Here is a 20,782-nt window from a genome sequence, read left to right as displayed (position 1 = left end):
CATTCTACATTCACTTTTTATTTTTCGTTGATGGCTCGTTGCTTGCTTGCTTGCTTTTGGTTTTTTAAAGCTGTGTAGAGTAAAATGCACCAATGTTCAATGTGTAGTACAACAAGTTTTGACCAGTATAATCACCTGTGTGACCAACACCCCAATCAGATACAGCACATGTACATCACCCTAGGTCATTTCCTCAGGATATAAGATTGAGAATGTTATGCAGTGAGAGAGGGAGAGAGCGGAAGGAAAAGAAGAGGGAGGAGGAGAGGGGGGTAGGAGAGTGAGAGAAAGAACCAGTGTTGGGCAAATTTCAGGGAGGCAGGTTTGGTTACAAAATAAGAAATGAGTTTGACATGCCCTTTCGTTTTCTTATTGTTAATTCTGGTCACATGGACATGCTGCTTTTTGTGTCTAGAATTCCCCTTCTCAGGATGCCTGGGTGGCTCAGCAGTTGGGTGCCTGCCTTTCGTGATCCGGGATCAAGTCCCACATTGGGCTCCCTGCAGGGAGCCTGCTTCTCCCTCTGCCTCTGTCTCTGCCTCTCTCTCTCAGTCTATGTCTCCCATGGATAAATAAATAAATAAATCTTTAAAAAAATAGAATTCCCCTTCTCACCCTCCTTTCCTGGACACACTCATATCTTTCAGCTTTAGTGTCGTGGCTAGGGAAATTCCTTGCTCTGCTCCGTTAGTCTGTCATGTATCAAAAGTCCATGACAGGGCGTGACTTCCTGGTGTTTCAATTGTGTGCATGTCTGGCACATACACCAGGCTGTGCACTCCCAGAGGAACTACCACTTACTCACCTCTGTGTCCCCAATATGGGCAGGTCCATAGAGGGGCGTGACAGTCATTGGCTGGAAAGTCCCATGTCAACGCTCCTCACTGGTGCTGTTGCTTACTGAACACCACACGTGTCCAGTGTTCTGCTGAAGCCTGGTGTGCACATCTCACTTATTCCTCACAGCAACAACTATGTTAAAAAAAAAAAAAACTGTGCTTGTCACCCATGTTCACAGGATGCAGGAGCCTTGAGAAGCAATATCAGTCCAAATGACGCACTCCCCAAATACAAGGTTGGAAGGAAGAATGGGAAAAAGAAAAACTGAGTCTGAGCTTTGTTTTTTCCTAGGGAGTAGTCAGTAGGATTCATTCTTTCTTTTGTTTATTTACTAGTATTTTTTGAGTGCCTACTATGTTCTGTGGCTTGAGGTTCCAGCAATGAATAAAACCAGGTCTTATTCTCTTGTTATGAAATTTACATTTGGTGGATAGAGACAGACACACTCTTCCCACCTGGAATTTGGTTGTGGATATGTCCTGGTTGTCCACACAGCACACATTCCCTCCTCTTAAAAGTACCTGGATTTTATTTCTTTTAGGAAAGAGGGAAAGGGAGAAGCAGACTCCCCACTGAGCAGAGAGCTCGATTTGGGGCTCAATCCCAAGACCCCAGGATCATGACCTGAGCCAAAGGCAGATGCTTAATCGACTAAACCACCTAGGCACCCCACAATTTTATATTTTTTATAGTTACATGTGTTTGCCAAATTGACTTGTATTGTAGTGGGATTTCATTTTCAGCTTAATTTCTTTTAACCTGACTATTGATGAGATGGGGACTCTACCATATATTTATTGACTACATGTCTCATAATCGAGGTGTCCAGTCAAGCCTTTTGGCTTCTTTCCAGTTAGGTCTTCTGCCCTTTTGTTATTAATTTTTAGTAGTTCATGTGCACATCAGTTTGAAGAAAAGTTTTTAATTTTAACATAGCAAACCAGCTTTATCTTTTTTATAGTTTGAATGCAGGGAGAAAGAGAGTGCACAGGCCTGGAGTTCTGCTTTAATTGGCAAAGAGAGTGGAGGCCTAAGGCTTTTGCAGGCTTACTTTTTATTCTGTGTTTAAAACATAAAAGCAGGGATCCCTGGGTGGCTCAGCGGTTTGGCGCCTGCCTTTGGCCCAGGGCGCAATCCTGGAGTCCCAGGATCGAGTCCCACGTCGGGCTCCCGGCGTGGAGCCTGCTTCTCCCTCTGCCTGTGTCTCTGCCTCTCTCTCTCTCTCTCTCTCTCTCTCTCTATCACGAATAAATAAGTAAAATCTTAAAAAAAAAAAAACAACATAAAAGCAGGCACACCTGGCTGGTCCAATCGGAAGAGTATGTGACTTTTGATCTCTGGGTTGTGAGTTTGAGCCCCACATTGGGTGTGGAGATTACTAGAATGAATGAATGAGTAAAAATAAAAGCAGGAATTTAAAGCATGGGAAAAGAAAAGAACAGCAGCCCAAACAGATATTGAAACCACCCAAGAGGGATCCCTGGGTGGCGCAGCAGTTTGGCGCCTGCCTTTGGCCCAGGGTGCGATCCTGGAGACCTGGGATCAAATCCCATGTCAGGCTCCTGGTCCATGGAGCCTGCTTCTCCCTCTGCCTGTGTCTCTGCCTCTCTCTCTCTCTCTCTCTCTCTCTCTCTGTGACTATCATAAATAAATTTTAAAAATTAAAAAAATAAAAAAAAAATTTAAGAAACCACCCAAGATCTCTGTAACAGAGAAGCCTGAAGCACGGAGCCTAGAAACTAGAGTGGAGGGGTGGGGGGGCAAGCTGGCTCTTTATCTACTGTGTGGCTGGCAGTGTTTTTTTTTTTTTTTTAAGATTTTATTTATTTATTTGAGACAGAGAGAGAGAGAGAGCCTGAGCAGGGGGAAGGGTCTGAGAGAGAATGAGAGAGAAGCAGACTCACTGCTGAGCAGAGAGCCCGATGTGGGGCTCCATCCCAGGACCCCAGCATCAGAACCTGAGCCAAAGGCAGCCGCTTAGCTAAGCGGGTGACTAAGCCACCCAGCACCCCACACACACACCCCTACCCCCCCAACCCCCCCCCCGCAATGTGTTTATTGGGATGGCTGTGTTTGTCTTGGAAGTGAAGGTCTTGGCAAGCAAAGCTTAAGTGAGGCATTTGTATTATCAAAAGAAAAGCCACCTGTCAATGGCTTTCACTAAATCAAAGAAATGCAAATCAAAACCACAATAAAATGTCACTTTACAACTGTTAGAATGGCATTTTCAAAGCTGTTGGTGAGGCGGTGGGGAAAAGGAAACCCTCAAGCACTGTTAGAAAGAACGAAAGTCGGTACCACCCCCTATGAAGCCGGTATGGAGCTTCCTCAGAATATCCACCACAATGAGATACCACCTCACACCAGTGAGAATGGGGAAAATTAACAAGGCAGGAAACCACAAATGTTGGAGAGGATGCGGAGAAAAGGGAACCCTCTTACACTGTTGGTGGGAATGTGAACTGGTGCAGTCACTCTGGAAAACTGTGTGGAGGTTCCTCAAAGAGTTAAAAATAGACCTGCCCTACGGCCCAGCAATTGCACTGTTGGGGATTTACCCCAAAGATTCAGATGCAATGAAACGCCCGGACACCTGCACCCCGATATTTCTAGCAGCAATGTCCACAATAGCCAAACTGTGGAAGGAGCCTCAGTGTCCATCGAAAGATGAATGGATAAAGAAGATGTGGTTTATGTATACAATGGAATATTCCTCAGCCATTAGAAACGACAAATACCCACCATTTGCTTCAATGTGGATGGAACTGGAGGGTATTATGCCGAGTGAAGTAAGTCAATCGGAGAAGGACAAACAGTGTATGTTCTCATTCATTTGGGGAATATAAATAATAGTGAAAGGGAATATAAGGGAAGGGAGAAGAAATGTGTGGAAAATATCAGAAAGGGAGACAGAACATAAAGACTCCTAACTCTGGGAAACGAACTAGGGGTGGTGGAAGGGGAGGAGGGCGGGGGGTGGGGGTGAATGGGTGACGGGCACTGAGGAGGGCACTTGATGGGATGAGCACTGGGTGTTATTCTGTATGTTGGTAAATTGAACACCAATAAAAAATAAATTTATTATTTAAAAAAAGAATATCCAGCAACCCCACTTCTACATACATATCTGAAGGAAATGAAATCAGCCTCTCAAATTGCAACCTGCACCCCCAAGTTCATGACACATTATTCACTTTAACCAAGACATGGAAGCTACCTCGTTCAAGAACAAAACTCAACTAATGGGCTTTATTCAAAGATTCATGAATCAGACAGCATCTCTTCTAGTAGAGACAGAGGAGTGGTATTAAAGGGGCTCAGAGGAGTGGTATTAAAATGGAAGGTTTTGGGATCCCTGGGTGGCGCAGCGGTTTGGCGCCTGCCTTTGGCCCAGGGCGCGATCCTAGAGACCCGGGATCGAATCCCACATCGGGCTCCCGGTGCATGGAGCCTGCTTCTCCCTCTGACTATGTCTCTGCCTCTCTCTCTCTCTCTCTCTGTGACTATCATAAATAAATAAAAATTAAAAAAATAAAAAAATAAAAAAATAAAAAAAAATTTAAAAAATGGAAGGTTTTATAGGCACAGGGAGACCAGGGTAAGAAAATTATTAGCAAAAGAAAAGAAAGGGGCACCTGGGTGGCTCAGCCGGTGAAGCGTCTGATTCTGGATTTTGGCTCAGGTCATGATATCAAGGTCCTGGGATCGAGCCCCATCGTGCTGGGCATGGAGCCTGCTTAAGATTCACTCTTACTCTCTGCCCCTCCCCCTGCTCTCTCAATCTTTCTCTCTTGAATAAATAAATAAATCTTTAAAAAGAAAGTAAAGACAAATGCTCTAGGCCAACTCATCCTTAGGGAAGAAGGAATGGCAAGGGTCTTATCATGCAGATGACTTTGCCAGTGGTGATCATGGAATTTCAGATTGACTGTTTCAAGGTGACATTTTTGAGAGATTTTGAACCCTCAATTAAGTCTTGGTTTGCTGTCATGTGGGCAAATGACTCAGGTTAAGACACACTGCTTCTTTTCCAAAACAATCCAGTGTCCGCAGGTGGATGAATGGACAAAGAAAAGTGGTATACATGCAATAGAATATTATTCAGCCCCGAGAAAGGAGGAAATCCTGCCACCTGTGACAACATGGATGATAGGGAGAGGGAAGCGCTTATACTAAGTGAAATAAGTCAGACAGAGAAAGGCAAATACTGTAGGATCTCCCTTTCATGTGGAACCAAAAAGAGAAAAAAAGTCCAATTCAGAAACAGAGTAGAATGGTCATTACTAATTGCTGGTGATGGGGGACTTGGGGAAATTCAGGACAAAGGGTAAAAACCTTCAGTTAGAAGATGAATAAGTTTTGGGGATGTAATGTACAATATGGCGACTACAGTTAATAATACTGTATTATAGACTTGAAAGTTGTTCAAACCCATTCTCACTGCACACGCACACACACATGCACACAAAATGTGAGATAAATTGTTAATTAACCCAATGTAACAATCACTTCACAAGATACATGTATAGCAATCATTATGTTGTACACTTTAAATATATACAATTTTGTCAATTATACCTGAATGAAGCTGGAGAAAATATAAATGAAATATGACTTGATTCTCTTAAAACCAGCACAAAATATTTCAAAGTTAAAAATTCATATAAGGGCACCTGGGTGGCTCAGTCAGTTAACCATCTGCCTTCAGCTCAGATCATGATCTCAGGGTCTTGGGTTTGAGCCCTGTGTTGTGCTCCCGGCTCTGCATGAAATCTGTTTCTTCCTCTCCCTCTGGTGTTCCCCCTGCTTGTTCTCTCTCTCTCTCAAAGAATAAATAAAATCTTTTTAAAAACATATAAACAATCAAGCAATAACCTACATCCCAGAACTGTTTAGGATTTAAAACATTACAAATGCTGACAAGGCCCTAGGTGTACTCTTCCCATAGCCCATAGAGCATTACAAAGGAGACAGTAGGCTCCAATGGAGTCACTTAGACTAAACCCCACCAAGACTTAACACCTAACCTAACTCTAGCTTGAGCTTCTCCCAGAAATATGAATTTTAGCCAGCCAACGTGGGTGTCCTGGCCAGTAATCACAAGGAAGTGACCAGTCCACCAATAGACCCCATTTCCCTTAGAAGGACAACCTTGCCTAAAACAATGCATCCATGGCTAATAATCACCTGCCTTTCCTCACTTTGAAACCATTTCCTTTCTGTAGCCCTTTTGAGCTCCTTTTTTTTTTTTTTTTTTTTTTTTTTTGCTGGATAGATTGCTGCCAGATTCACAAATCATTCAATAAAGCCAATCAGATCTTTAAAATGTAACACAAGTGACCACTATCCTGAATTATATGTCTCATTTTTATGTTTTCCTTCAGTCTTGCCAATATGTACATTTTCCTATGAAAATACATCCTACATTGCTTTGCATAATTTTATAATCAATACAAGGCTACATATTGCATGTACACTTCTGCAGGTTCATCCAATACCTTGAAATAATTTATCAGACTAGCTAAGTATTGATAATGCTTTCCCAAAGTATAATCATTTAAAAAATAACAATTCAAAATTAAACTAAAAACATTTCTGATGTCATGGCATTTGTTTCCTCAGATAAATGATAATGTAGATTCCTCTGCATTGGAAAGAAGTGGTGGGGTATCAGGTGAGTCACTGAATGCTCTTTGAGAAGAGGTAATTCTCACCTTTGAAAGGGCAGAAATAAATTTGGAAATAATTTTATTACTTTCCATTAGCACAAGAGGGCAGATGGTTAGGTAGCATGATGAAATACTTCCAGCAATTCTCTCCAGTCTTGGGTTTTCCTCAGGTCCAGAAGTCAAATAGATGGTAAGGCAGTTGCCTGAACAGTAAAAGAACACAAAGCAACTTACCAGCAAAAGTGCACTGTGGGTGGCTTTGATTTCAGGAGGTGGCTGGGAAGAGAGGCTGGGGCTGTGAACATGCTGGGCTCTCTTGTGGTGTCTGCACAAGAGATTCACCATATGGATGCCGGACCACACCATGAGGACCACAACAGCAGATCTCAAATCACCATGACACTTATTAATGCCATTGGATAGTGAGGTTTATTCTGCTTAGTTTGACAGTATCCTTGATAATGTCCAAACCCAACAGTACTGAAATTGGTATTGGCTTGTAAGCTTCCAATGATTTGGATATATATGAGCATGTTTTGATCCAGAAAGAAAGGAAAGAGGGGAAATTGCATGTAGAGATTTTTTTTTAAAGATTTTATTCATGAGAAACACAGAGAGAGAGGCAGAGACATAGGCAGAGGAAGAAGCAGGCTCCCTGTGGGAGCCTGATGTGGAACTCCATCCTAGGACCCCAGGAGCACAACCTTAGCCAAAAGCGGATGCTCAGCCACTGAGCCACCCAGGTGCCCTGCATGTAGAGATTTTAGATTTCAGCCACACCCATCTAGAATTACTGGAACTGATAGTGATGGCCTGTAAGGCACTCAGGAGAGAGGTCATACTGATGGGAAGATGCTGAGAGACTCTGTATGTGTACAACATTGCCTTACACTCAACATCGTCTGGGAAATTACTCATTCCAAATGATGACATGACATTTGGAATCAACCTGAACATGATGGTGAATGAAGACATTGACTAATGTCAGGTGTATGAAAATGAAGTCTGTGGGCTTTTTCAGGGGAGACGGAGTCAAGAAGGTGTACATACGTACCATGAAGAGCAATGAGTTCCACGTGAACGCAATACAAATTTGACCTATGAGCAAAAAAACAAAAATCACATCCCATGGAAACAGAAAGCAGGGGTACCTAGGTAGCTCAGTGGGTTAAGTATCTGCCTTTGGCTCTGGTCCTGATCTCAGGGTCCTAGATCAAGCCCCATGTCAGGCTCCCTGCTTGGTGGGGAACCTGCTTCTTCCTCTCCTTCTGCCTGCTCCTCCCCCTGCTTGTGCTATCCCACACTCTCTGTCAAAAAAATAAAATATTTTTAAAAATTTTAGAGCATCAGGGGATCCCTGTGTGGCTCAGCAGTTTAGCGCCTGCCTTCAGCCCAGGGCATGATCCTGGAGTTCCGGGATCAAGTCTTGCATCGGGCTCCCTGCGTGGAGCCTGCTTCTCCCTCTGCCTGTGTCTCTGTCTGTCTCTCTCTCTCTGTATCTCATGAATAAATAAAATCTTTTAAAAAATTTTAGAGCATCAGAAATGGTAAATATATGGGCATATATCGTAAATAATACTCCTCATGGGCTCTTAAAATATATTCAGCAATTGAGTGTAAAAACCAGGGATGCATGAGTGGCTCAGTCAAGCATCCAACTCTTGATTTCAGCTCAGTTCATGATCTCAGGATGATGAGATCGAGCCCTGCCACAAGCTCTGAGCTCAGCGATGAGGCTGCTTGAGACTCTCTCTCCCTCCCCTTTGGCCCCTCCACCCGTTTATGCTTTCTGTATCTCTTTCTAAAATAAAGAAATAAAATCTTAAAAACAAAAGAAAGACAAAAACAAAAAACAAAAGAAAGTAAAAAACATATAAAACATTTTTCCTTTTGGGACCTTATTATATAGAGAGACATAGTCTCAAAACAACCCAGTCATAGAAGGTACCATGGCCAAAATGGTGCTAAGGTTTCTAGATTCCACTATAATTAGTACAGTATGGATAGTAACACTAATGCATTCAGTGTGTATCCTTTTATCTGTAACTCAATCACTAAAAAATACACAACCACATATTGTGGAAAACACAGTAGATAAATTAAGGTGGAATGCTAAAAACTCTTCAAGTAACCCATGGAAAAGCCAAGAAAGGAAAGACAGGCATACAGCACAAAGGGAAGAAACAGAAAACAAGTACTAAAATGGCTGACCTAGGCTAAATCCTAATCTTTCGAGAATTATGTTAAATGTAAATGGCTGAACACACCACTTAAAGCAGATTGTCAAAGTGGGCTAAGAAAACAAAAACAGGGCAGCCCTGGTGGCCCAGTGGTTTAGTGCCACCTTCAGCCCAGGGCGTGATCCTGGAGACCCGGGATTGAGTCCCACGTCGGGCTCCCAACATGGAGCCTGCTTCTCCCTCTGCCTGTGTCTCTGCCTCTCTCTCTGTGTCTCTCATGAATAAATAAATAAAATCTTAAAACAAAAACAAGGGCAGCCCCGGTGGCTCAGAGCTTTAGTGCCGCTTTCGGCCCCGGGTGTGATCCTGGAGACCCGAGATTGAGTCCCACGTCGGGCTCCCAACATGGAGCCTGCCTCTCTCTCTCTCTGTGTCTCTCATGAATAAGTAAATAGAAGCTTAAAAAAAAAAAAAAAAACTGACCCAACTGTATTCTGTCTCCCATGAGCTCACTTCAAATATAATGAAATAACGAGGTTCAAAGTCAAAGGATAGCAATAGTTACGTCATGCAAACACTGATCCAAAGGCAGCTGGGATGGGTATAAAATGGGAGGATCTGATGGCAGGACCTGCTTATTTTTGTGACATGCTTAGCCAGGAGGGTCTCTCTCAGAATCAGCTGAATGTTCCTCCTTTTCCCTCTTACAGCTTCTGTGGAGACCAGTAATGCATACTCTATCTCTGTGTTTCATGGAGCTGTTCCATGAAAGCCCAATGTACCCATTCCTGGTACCAGCCAATACACCAGAGGCAAATGGGTTTCTTGCCAGCACTTGCATTTGCTTCCACTTCTGACCTGTACTCCATCAAGAGGACTTCATCATTCCAGTATAAATAGCAATAGATGGGACACCTGGGTGGCTCAGCGGTTGGGTGCCTGCCTTTGGCTCAGATTATGATCCTGGATCTGGGATCGAGTTCTGAACTGGGCTCCCTGCGAGGAGCCTACTTCTCCCTCAGCCTGTGTCTCTGCATCTGTGTGTGTGTGTGTGTGTGTCATGAATGAATAAATAAATCTTTAAAAAAATAGCAATAGATAAAACGCTAAAGACACAGAATATTAAAAAAAAAAAAAACAACTTGTGAATGTCATGAAAGTCCTCAAAAGAGAGTTTCTGTAAGCCTTCCTGGCTTAATTGTTAGCAGGTGATACCTCAGATATAACGTTGACTGGAATTGCTTCTCACATTACTCAGGAGAACTGGTCACCCTGGACCCTGTCAATCATAAACACAGAGAAAAGAAATGTGTCAATGGATGAAATAGGAATTTCTTTCAACCTGCCTTAAGAAAACCATTTCGTATGGATATTCCTACTCTCTTCAGATCTTCTTGAGGTTAAGGTATTAGGATACAGGAAGAGAGTCCAAGATAGCAGAGGAGTAGGAGACCTTAGTTTCCTCAGATCCTAGGAATTCAGCTATATAGCTATTAAATCATTCTGAACACCCACGAACTCAACTGGAGCTCTAAGTAAACTACAGAGAAAAGTGCTCATTTTCTGTTGTGCCCAAGATTACGTATTCGAGAAACCACCAAGGAGCCAACACCGAAGCTAGCACACAGAGGGTTTATTTGCAAGCTCGAGCTTGGGTCCAAATATAGCCGACACAGAGGGGCAGGGACTTGGACCCTGAAGTGGGTTACAGCTGGGTTTTTTATAGGCTGGTCTAGGGGATTTTCAGAAGAGGTGGAGGAATTTCTCAAGTTCTGTTTACATTCTGATATGGGGCTTTCAAGGGCATTGAGCTCTGCTCTCATTCTAATATGGGACTTTCTACCACGGGCGTGGGCTCTGTTGTCTTTCTGATAGGGGATTCTCTGCTGAGGACATTCTGCGGTTTTTCCTGTAAAGTTCAGCTCTTATTCACAGGGGCCTAAGATGGCTGTACTTGTGCTAATGCTAAACTTTAGGTGGAATGGCCTTGATTTTTCTAGGCCTCCACATTTTCTACAAAGTGGGAGGTGCAGAGAAGTGCATCGGAGGCAATAGGACAATATGGGGGAAGATAAACATTGGAGGGGAGGGAGCCTCCTCCATCAGCTGGCTACCAGAAAATGATAGAGCAGCGGAGTGCACAATTGGAAATTTTAGAAGCCTACTCTGGTGAGGGACATCCCTGCCTGAAAGGTGCTCGGGCAGCAGAGCAGGGGCCGAGTCTTAGATGGGACAGGGTGGTCTCAGGATCCTCAGGATCACAGGAAGACCAGAGGTGCCTGAGTGGGGCAGAGCTCTCAGGCATCAGAGCAGGGAAACAGCTGCAATCAGCGGGTCCGGGAGTGGGCTTTCAGCTCAGGGTGGCCATAAACTGGAACTGGGGCACAGTCGATGCCACCACTCTCTGAGCAGGAGCCCAGCAAGTGGCAGAACTCGAGAGATGTCCCCTTCCTCCCCAGGGAGGAGCGGCGTGGGAGCGACCCACAGGAGTCTGCAGGATTTGGAGACTGGAACCAGGTCATGCCTGAGATAGAAACGCTCAGTCCCAGGCTCAGTGAACACGGGGTGCGGATGGGGACCAGGGAAATGGGAGTGATGGACTGCTTTTCCCAAGGGCAGAGCTGAGGCATGGGCCCCCCCACCCCACCTTCCTGAGCTTTCAGCTCCAGGGCTGGAGATTGGGAGGCTTCCATTTTCACTCTCATCCCCTAAGGCTGCCTAGAAAGCCTTCAGGGAAAAGCCACATAAAGCAATCCTGAGAAGCTTACTTAGCCTGCCCCCTGGCAAGGGCGGTGCAGTCCCGCCAGGGGCAAAGATACCTGAGAATCAACACATGCCCCTCCCCCAGGTCAGCAAGAACATCCAGCCAAGACCAAGTTCACCAAACCTCGAGAACTGCAAAACTCCAGGGCTACAGGAATACAATGTATATAATTCATAGTGGGTTTCTTTCCCCCAAAATTCTTCAGTCCCATAATTTTAATTTTTTCTCTCCTTTTCAACCAATTTCTTGTTTTATCAAAACTCTTTTTTAATTTTTTTTTATTTTTTATATTTCTTAAAGATTTTATTTATTCATGAGAGACAGAGAGAGAGAGAGGCAGAGACACAGGCAGAGGGAGAAGCAGGCTCCATGCAGGGAGCCTGAGGTGGGACTTGATCCCGGGACTCCAGGATCAGGCCCTGGACTGAAGGCAGCGCTAAACCGCTGAGCCACCAGGGATGCCCCTTATCAACTCTTTATTATTATTTTTTTAATTTTCATTTTTACATTTACATTCTACCATTTAATTGTATTTAATTCTATCTTCTATATATTGTTGGGGCCAGGCGGGAAGGGAAACTCCTCAAGATGGCGGATACGCCAAAATGGCTGAGGTTCCTGTCACCACCTCCACTTGGGACGCCAATAGACCAATGACCTGCTGACAGCTTGAGCAGACCCTTACACCACTCCTTTGGACTTCCCCAACCGAACCCAATGCCCTTCAAACCCCAGAGGAGGAAGTCACCTTTGACTGGCCGAATTGCAATCCTTCCTTTGCATAGTGAGGGTCACTCTGACTGGTTGGATTGCAATCCTTCCTTTGCATATGAGCCAACCAATAGGAAACCGTTCTGCCTTACAACGTTATGTAAACCCCCGACCACCTTGTCTTGGGGCGACTTCCTCGACTCACTCTCTTTCCCCGGTGAGTCGTGGAACCTTGCCCGAGGGTGCCTGCAATAAAATCTGTTCTTGGACCCTCGTTTGCCTTGGCGGTCTCATTTCCGTCTAGTTACTAAAAAACTTAACATATATATGTTTTTCTTTCTTATTTTCTAATTTCTTTCTTTCTATTTCTTTCATATTTCTAATTTTGGGATGCAGTTTCTTCTAACAGACCAAATACACCCAAAATGTAGTTTATGGCTCTATTCTCCTCATCAGTCTGGTCGTATTCACTTTTCTCTTTCTCTTTTTTTCTGTTTTGTTAAAGATTTTTAAATTTTTATCTTTATAGTTACATTCTATCCTTTCAATGTATTTAATTTTATTTTTATATCTATGTTTTTCTTTCTTTACAATTTTGAAGTGTAGTTTCTTCTAACAAACTGACCAAAATACACTCCGGATGTAGTGTAATCCTCTGTTCTGTTCACCTCTCTGTTTATATTCCATTTTTTTGTCTTTTAATTTCCATTTTTACAGTTACATTCTATCCTTTCATTGTATTTAAGTTTTTGTTCATATAAATTTTTTTGTTACAATTTTGGGATCTAGTTTTCTAACAAGTGGATCAAAATACACAGAGTCCAGTGTATTGCTCAATTCTGTTCACTTGTCTGATTATATTCTCTCTCTATATATATATTTTTTTAAGTTTTGAGCTTCTGATTTGTTTAGGGGTCATTGTCGCCATTTTAGTATTTTGTGCCCTTGTCCATCTATTCTTCTCTGGTAAAAGGACAAGTTGGAAAAACTCACCTCAAAAAAGAAAACAAGAGGCAGTACTGACTGCCAGGGACTTAATCAGTATGGACATAAGTAACATATCAGCACTAGAGTTCAGAATAATGATTATAAAGATAGTAGCAGGGCTCAAAAAAAGCATAGAAGACACTAGAGAATCCCTTTCTCAAGAAATAAAAGAACTAAAAATCTAGTCAAGTGGAAATAAAAAAGGCTATTAATGAGATCCAATAAAAAATGGAGGTTCTTTTTTTTTTAATTTTTATTTATTTATGATAGTCACAGAGAGAGAGAGAGAGGCAGAGACACAGGCAGAGGGAGAAGCAGGCTCCATGCACCAGGAGCCCGATGTGGGATTCGATCCCGGGTCTCCAGGATCGCGCCCTGGGCCAAAGGCAAGCGCTAAACCGCTGCGCCACCCAGGGATCCCAAAAATGGAGGTTCTAACAGCTAGGATAAATGAGGCAGAAGAGAGAATTAGTGATGTAGAAGACAAAATGATGGAGAGTAAAGATGCTGAGAAAAAGAGAGATAAACAACTACTGGATCATGAGGGGCGAATTTGAGAGATAAGTGATACCATAAGGCGAAACAATATTAGAATAATTGGAATCCCAGAAGAAGACAAAAGAGAGAGGGACAGAAGTTACATTAGAGCAAACTCTAGGTGAGAACTTCCCTAATCTGGGGAAGGAAATAGGCATCCAAATAGAGGAGGCACAGAGAACACCCCTTAAAATCAATAAAAATAGGTCAACACCTCAACATATAACAGTGAAACTTGTAAATCTCAGAGACAAAGAAAATCCTGAAAGTAGATCAGGACAAGAGGTCTATAACCTACAAGGGTAGAAACATAAGGCTGGCAGCAGACCTATCCATAGACACGTGGCAGGGCAGAAAGGACTGCCATGATATATATTCAGGGTGTTAAATGAGAAAAATATGCAGCCAGGAATACTTTATCCAGCTATGATGTCATTCAAAATAGAAGAAGATATAAAGAGTTTTCAGAATAAACAGAAACTAAAAGAATTTGTGATTACCAAACCAGTCCTACAAGAAATATTAAAAGGGAGCCTTTAGGGGCAGCCCCGGTGGCGCAGAGGCTTAGCACCGCCTGCAGCCTAGGGCATGATCCTGGAGACCCGGGAACGAGTCCCACGTCAGGCTTCCTGCATGGAGCCTGCTTCTCCCTCTGTCTGTGTCTCTACCTCTCTCTCTCTCTCTCTCCTCTGAATAAATAAATAAATCTTTAAAAAAATAAAAAATAAAAGGGAGCCTTTAAGGGAAGGGAGAGCCCCAAAATAACATAGACCAAAAAGGAACTGAGACAATATACAGAAACAGTGACTTTTTAGGTAATGAAATGGCACTAAATTCATCTTTTTTAAAATATATATTTTATTTATTTATTCATGAGAGACACACAGGGAGAGAGGCAGAGACATAGGCAGAGGGAGACGCAGGCTCCCTGCAGGAAGCCTGATGCAGGACTCAGTCCCAGGACCCTGGGATCACGACCTGAGCTGAAGGCAGATGCTCAACCACTGAGGCACCCAGGTGCCCCTAAATTTATATCTTTCAATAGTTAGTCTGAATATAAATGGGCTAAATGCCCCAATCAAAAGACAAAATATCAGATTAGATAAAAAGCAAGACCCATCAATATGCTATCTGCAAGAGACTCATTTTAGACCCAAAGAAATCACTAGATTTAAAGTGAGGGGGTGGGAAACCATTTATTATGCTAATGGATGTCAAAAGAAAGCTAGTGTAGTAATTCTTATATCAGACAAATTAGATTTTAAACCATCTCTCTGTAATAAGAGATGGAAGGACACTATATCATAATTAAAGGGTCTATCCAACAAGAAGATCTCATAATTGGGGCAGCCCCAGTGGTGCAGCAGTTTAGCACCGCCTACAGCCCGGGGTGTGATCCTGGAGACCCGGGATCGAGTCCCACGTCGGGCTCCCTGCGTGGATCCTGCTTCTCCCTCTGCCTGCTTCTCCCTCTGCCTGTGTCTCTGCCTGCATCTCTATGAATGAAATAAATAAATGAAATGAAAATAAATGAAATGAAATAAAATCTTAAAAAAAGAAGATCTCACAATTGTAAAGATTTATGTCCCTAACATGGAAGCAGCCAGTTATATAAGCCAATTAATAACAAAATTAAAGAAACACATTGATAGTAATACAATAATAGTAGGGGATTTAAACACCCCACTCATGGCAATGGACAGATAAACTAAGCAGATCAACAAGGAAACAAGGGCTTTGAATGACACATTGGACCAGATGGGCTTCACAGATATATTCAGAGCATTCCTCCTAAAGCAGCAGAATGCACATTCTTCTCAAGTGCACATGGAACATTCTCCAGAATAGATCACATACTGGGTCACAGATCACATACTGGATCTCAACTGGTACAAAAGACTGGGATCATTCTCTGAATATTTTCAGACCATGATGCTTTCAAATTGGAGCTCAATCACAAGAGGAAATTTGGAAAGAACTCAAATACACGGAGGCTAAAGAGCATCCTACTAACAAATGAATGGGTCAACTAGGAAATTAAAGAAAATTTTAAAAATTCATGGAAATAAATGAAAATGAAAGTTCAAAGCCTTTAGGATGCAAAGGTGGTCCTAAGAGGGAAGTATATAGCAACACAAGCCTTTACCAAGAACCAAGAAAGGTCTCAAGCACAACCTAACCTTACACCTATAGGAGCTGGAGAAAGAACAGCAAATAAAGCCTAAACTGAGCAGGAGAAAAGAAATATAGTTTAGAGCAGGAATCAATGAAATAGAAACCACAAGAAGAGTAGAACAGATCAATGAAACTAAGAGCTGATTCTTTGAAAGAGTTAATAAGATTGATAAACCCCTGGCCAGACTTATCAAAAAGAAAAAAGACCTGAATAAATAAAATCATGAATGAAAGAGGAGAGATCACAACCAACATGGGAGAAATACAAACAATTACAAGAACATATCATGAGCAACTATATGCCAAAAATTAGGCAATCTGGATAAAATGGATCTATTCTTAAAGATGTATAAAATACCAAAACTGAAATTGGAAGAAATAGAAAATCTGAACAGACCTATAGCCAGCAAGTAAATTGAAGCAGAAAAAAAAAAAAAAAAAAAAAAAAAAAAAAAACTCTCAATAAACAAGAGTCCTGGGCCAGATGGCTTCCCAGAGGATTTCTACCAAACATTTAAAGAAGAATTAATGTTTATTCTTAAGAAGCTCTTTCAAGAAATAGAAATGGAAGGAAAACTTCCAATCTCTATGAAGGCAGCATTATCTTAGTTCCAAAACCAGACAAAGATCCCACCAAAATGGAGAATTACAGACCAAAATCCCTGGTAAACATGGATGCAAAAATTCTCACCAAAATACTAAGGATCCAACTGGATATTAAAAGGATTATGCACAATGATCATTTGGGATTTATGGGCTGCAAGGGTGGTTAACCATCTGCAAATCAGTTAATGTGATAAACTACATTAATAAAACAAATGACAAGAATCATATGATACTCTCAATAGATGCAGAAAAAGCATTTGACAAAGTACAGCACCCCTTTATTGATTAAAACTCTTCACAGTGTAGGGATAGAGGGAACATACCCCAATAGCATAAAAGCCATATATAAAAAGCCCACAGGGCATTCTGGCGCGGAGCAGAGCGGTGGCGGGCGTAGCTAGCGGGTCGGGTGCCGAGAGGGGGTGCAGCTCGGTTCCCCCCATACCCCTCCCCCTCAGGCGCGAGCCCCACCGCTCCGCCGGCCAGGCCGACCCGGCCGAACTATCCCCTGCGGCGCGAGCCCGGGGCCGCCCCGGGCGCCCCCCAGCAGACCCCCCCCCCCATCATGGGCAGCCAGAGCTCCAAGGCTCCCCGGGGCGACGTGACCGCCGAGGAGGCAGCAGGCGCTTCCCCTGCTAAGGCCAACGGACAGGAGAATGGCCACGTGAAAAGCAATGGAGACTTATCCCCCAAGGGTGAAGGGGAGTCGCCCCCCGTGAACGGAACAGAGGAGGCAGCCGGGGCCACTGGCGATGGCATCGAGCCAGCACCCCCTAGCCAGGGCGCTGAGGTCAAGGGGGATGCCCCCGCCAAGGAGACCCCCAAGAAGAAGAAGAAATTCTCTTTCAAGAAGCCTTTCAAATTGAGTGGTCTGTCCTTCAAGAGAAATCGGAAGGAGGGTGGGGGTGATTCCTCTGCCTCCTCACCCACAGAGGAAGAGCAGGAGCAGGGCGAGATCCGTGCCTGCGGCGAGGAAGGCACAGCCCAGGAAGGAAGGCTGCCGCCACCCCTGAGAGCCAGGAGCCCCAGGCCAAGGGGGCAGAGGCTAGTGCTGCCTCCAAGGGAGGAGACACAGAGGAAGAGGCAGGGCCCCAGGCTGCAGAGCCGTCCACTCCCTCGGGGCCGGAGAGTGGCCCTACACCTGCCGGCGAGCAGAATGAGTAGCTGGGTGGGGGCAGGTGGGTGATCTCTAAGCTGCAAAAACTGTGCTGTCCTTGTGAGGTCACTCCCTGGACCTGGTGCCCTGGCTGCCTTCCTGTGCCCAGAAAGGAAGGGGCTGTTGCCCCCTCCCAGCCACGTTCCCTCTCCTTTTCCCTCCTGTGGATTCTCCCATCATCCATCTGGCCTTCCTCTTAAGGCCAGCTGAAGATGGTCCCTTGCAGTTTCCCGAGTTAGGTTAGTGATGTGAAATATGTTCCTGCCCCTGGCCCTACCTCTCCTGCCCCTACCCCTGCAGAAGGCAATTGCTGGTTTTCTTCCCCAGTTCTTTTCCAAGTAGGTTTTGTTTACTCCCCAAATCCCTGAGCCAGATGTGGGGTGCCTACACTCCCAAACCCGAGTGTCCAGCCTTCCCCTCTGTTGAGTTTTTAGTCTCTTGTGCTGTGCCTAGTGGCACCTGGGCTGGGGAGGACACTGCCCCTGTCTAGGTTTTTATAAATGTCTTACTCAAGTTCAAACCTCCAAAAAAATAAATAAATAAATAAATAAATAAATAAATAAATAAATAAATAAATAAAAATAAAATAAAATAAAAAGCCCACAGTGAATATCCTTCTCAATGGGGAAAAACTGAGAGCTTTTCCCCTAAAGTCAGGAACACAACAGGGATGTCCACATGCACTACTGTTATTCAACATTACTACAAGAAGTCCTAGCCTCAGGAATCACACAACAAAAAGAAATAAAAGGCATCCAAATCAGCTAAGAAGAAGTGAAACTTTCACTCTTTGCAGATGACATGATATTCTATATGGAAAACCCAAAAGACTCCACCTCAAGATTACTAGAACTCATACCGGAATTCAGTAGAGTGGCAAGATATAAAATCAATGCACAGAAATCAGTTGCATTTCTATACACTAACAATGAGGCAGAAGAGAAATTAAGGGTCAATCCCATTGACAACTGGACCAAAAACCATAAGATACCTAGGAATAAACCTAACCAAAGGGGCAAAGGATCTGTACTCAGAAAACTATAGAACATTGATGAAAAAATTAAGGAAGATACAAATAAATGGAAAAACATTCTATGGTAATGTATTAGAACAAATATTGTTAAAATGTCTTTAACATATGTACATTCAATGCAATCACTCTCAAAATACCATCAACTTATTTCACAGAATTAGAACAAATAATCCTAAAATTTGTATGGAACCAGAAAAGACCTCGACTAGCCAAAGGAATGTTGAAAAAGAAACCCCAAACTGGTGGCATCTCAATTCTGGACTTTAAGCTCTATTACAAAGCTGTGATCATCAAGACAATATGGTACTGGTACAAAAACAGACACATAGATCAATGGAACAAAATAGAGAATCCAGAAATAGACCCTCAATGCTATGGTCAACTAATCTTCAACAAAGCAGGAAAGAATATCCAATGGAAAAAACATAGTCTCTTCAACAACTGCTGTTGGAAAAATTGGGTAGCTACATGTAGAAAAATAAAACTGAACCATTTCCTCACACCATACACAAAAATAGACTCAAGATGTATGAAAGACCCAAATGTGAGACAGGAATCCATCAAAATCCTAGAGAAGGGGGGGTGGGGTAATTGGGTGATGGGCACCGAGGAAGGCACTTGATGGGATAAGCACTGGGTGTTATACTATATGCTGGCAAATTGAATTTAAATTTTAAAATGTAAAAAAAAAAAAAACTTCCTAGAGAAGAACATGGGCAGCAACCTCTGTAACCTTGGCTGCAGCAATGCCTTGCTAGATACATCTCCAAAGTATAGAAAAACAAAAGCAAAAATGAACTATTGGGACTTGATAAGGATAAAAAGCTTTGGTACAACAAAGGAAAGACTCAACAAAACCAAAAGGCAACCTACAGAATGGGAGAAGAATATTGGCAAATAATGTATCAGATAAAAGCTAATATCCAAAATCTATAAAGAACATATCAAAATCAAAACCTAAAGAACAAATAATCCAGTCAAAAAATGGGCAGAAGACATGAACAGACATTTCTCAGAAGACATACAAATTGCCAACAGGCACATGACAAAATGCTTAACACCACTTGGCATCAGAGAAATACAAATCACAACCACAATACCTCACACCAGTCAGAATGGCTAATTTTAACAAGTCAAGAAACAACACATGTTGGTGAGGATGTGGAGAAATGGAAACCCTCATACACTGTTGGTGGGAATGCAAGATGGTGCAGCCACTTTGGAAAACAGTAGGAAGTTTCCTCAAAAAGTTGAAAATAGAGCTTCCCTACGACCCAGCAATTGCACTACCGGGTATTTGCCCCAAAGATACAAATGTGGTGATCCAAAGGGGAACCTGCATCCCAATGTTTATAGCAGCAACATCTACAATAGCCAAACTATGGAAAGAGCCCACATGTCCATTAAAAGATAAATGGATGATGAAGTTGTGTACACAATGGAATACTACTCAGCCATCAAAAAATGAAATCTTGCTATATGCAATGATGTGGGTAGAATTAGAGGATATTATGCTAAGTGAAATAACTCAAACAGAGAAAGACAATTGTATGATCTAACTCATGTGGAGTTTAAGAAACAAAACAGAATAATAGGGGAAGAGAGGAAAAAATGAAACAAGACGAAATCAGAGAGGGAGACAAATCATAAGAGACTCTTAAACATAGGAAGCAAACAGCATTGCTGGAGGGAAAGGAGTGGACAGATGGGGTAACTGGGTGATGGACATTAAGGAAGGCTTGGTATGTAATGAGCACTGGGCATTATATAAGACTGATGAATCACTGAACTCTATTTCTGAAACCAATAATACATTATATATAATTAATTAGATTTAAATTTTAAAAAAGAAAATTTTCAAGATTTTGGATACAGTGATAGGTATTTGCCAAGTTACAGATCAGTCCTCAATAGAACCTGTGTGTTGGTTGAGTAGGTGTTACTTGGACCTCTTTTGTCTTGGACACTGAACTCAATGATCACATGTTCATTTATGCATTTCCTTCCTTTCTTTTTCCTTCCTTTTTTTAAAAAAAAAAAACAGATTTATTCAATTTTTTTTTATTTGAAGGGGGCAGAGTGAGTGGTAGGAGGGGCAGAGGGAGAGGATCTTAAGCAGACTCC

General features: G+C 42.8%; 1 protein-coding gene across 1 annotated transcript; it reads left to right on the top strand.

Moving 5' to 3' along the window:
* Positions 1-16,965: 16,965 nt before the first annotated feature.
* Positions 16,966-18,145, top strand: LOC119869994 (MARCKS-related protein-like). The gene is given in 2 exon segments (XM_038525648.1): positions 16,966-17,461; positions 17,464-18,145. Coding segments are annotated over 2 exon segments (597 nt in total). The 5' UTR covers positions 16,966-17,034; the 3' UTR covers positions 17,634-18,145.
* Positions 18,146-20,782: the final 2,637 nt, after the last annotated feature.

Source organism: Canis lupus, chromosome 1, assembly GCF_011100685.1.
Source record: "Canis lupus familiaris isolate Mischka breed German Shepherd chromosome 1, alternate assembly UU_Cfam_GSD_1.0, whole genome shotgun sequence".
Lineage (NCBI taxonomy): Eukaryota > Metazoa > Chordata > Mammalia > Carnivora > Canidae > Canis > Canis lupus.
Note: the sequence above shows the minus strand (reverse complement) of the source record. Positions and strands in the feature narration are given on the sequence as shown.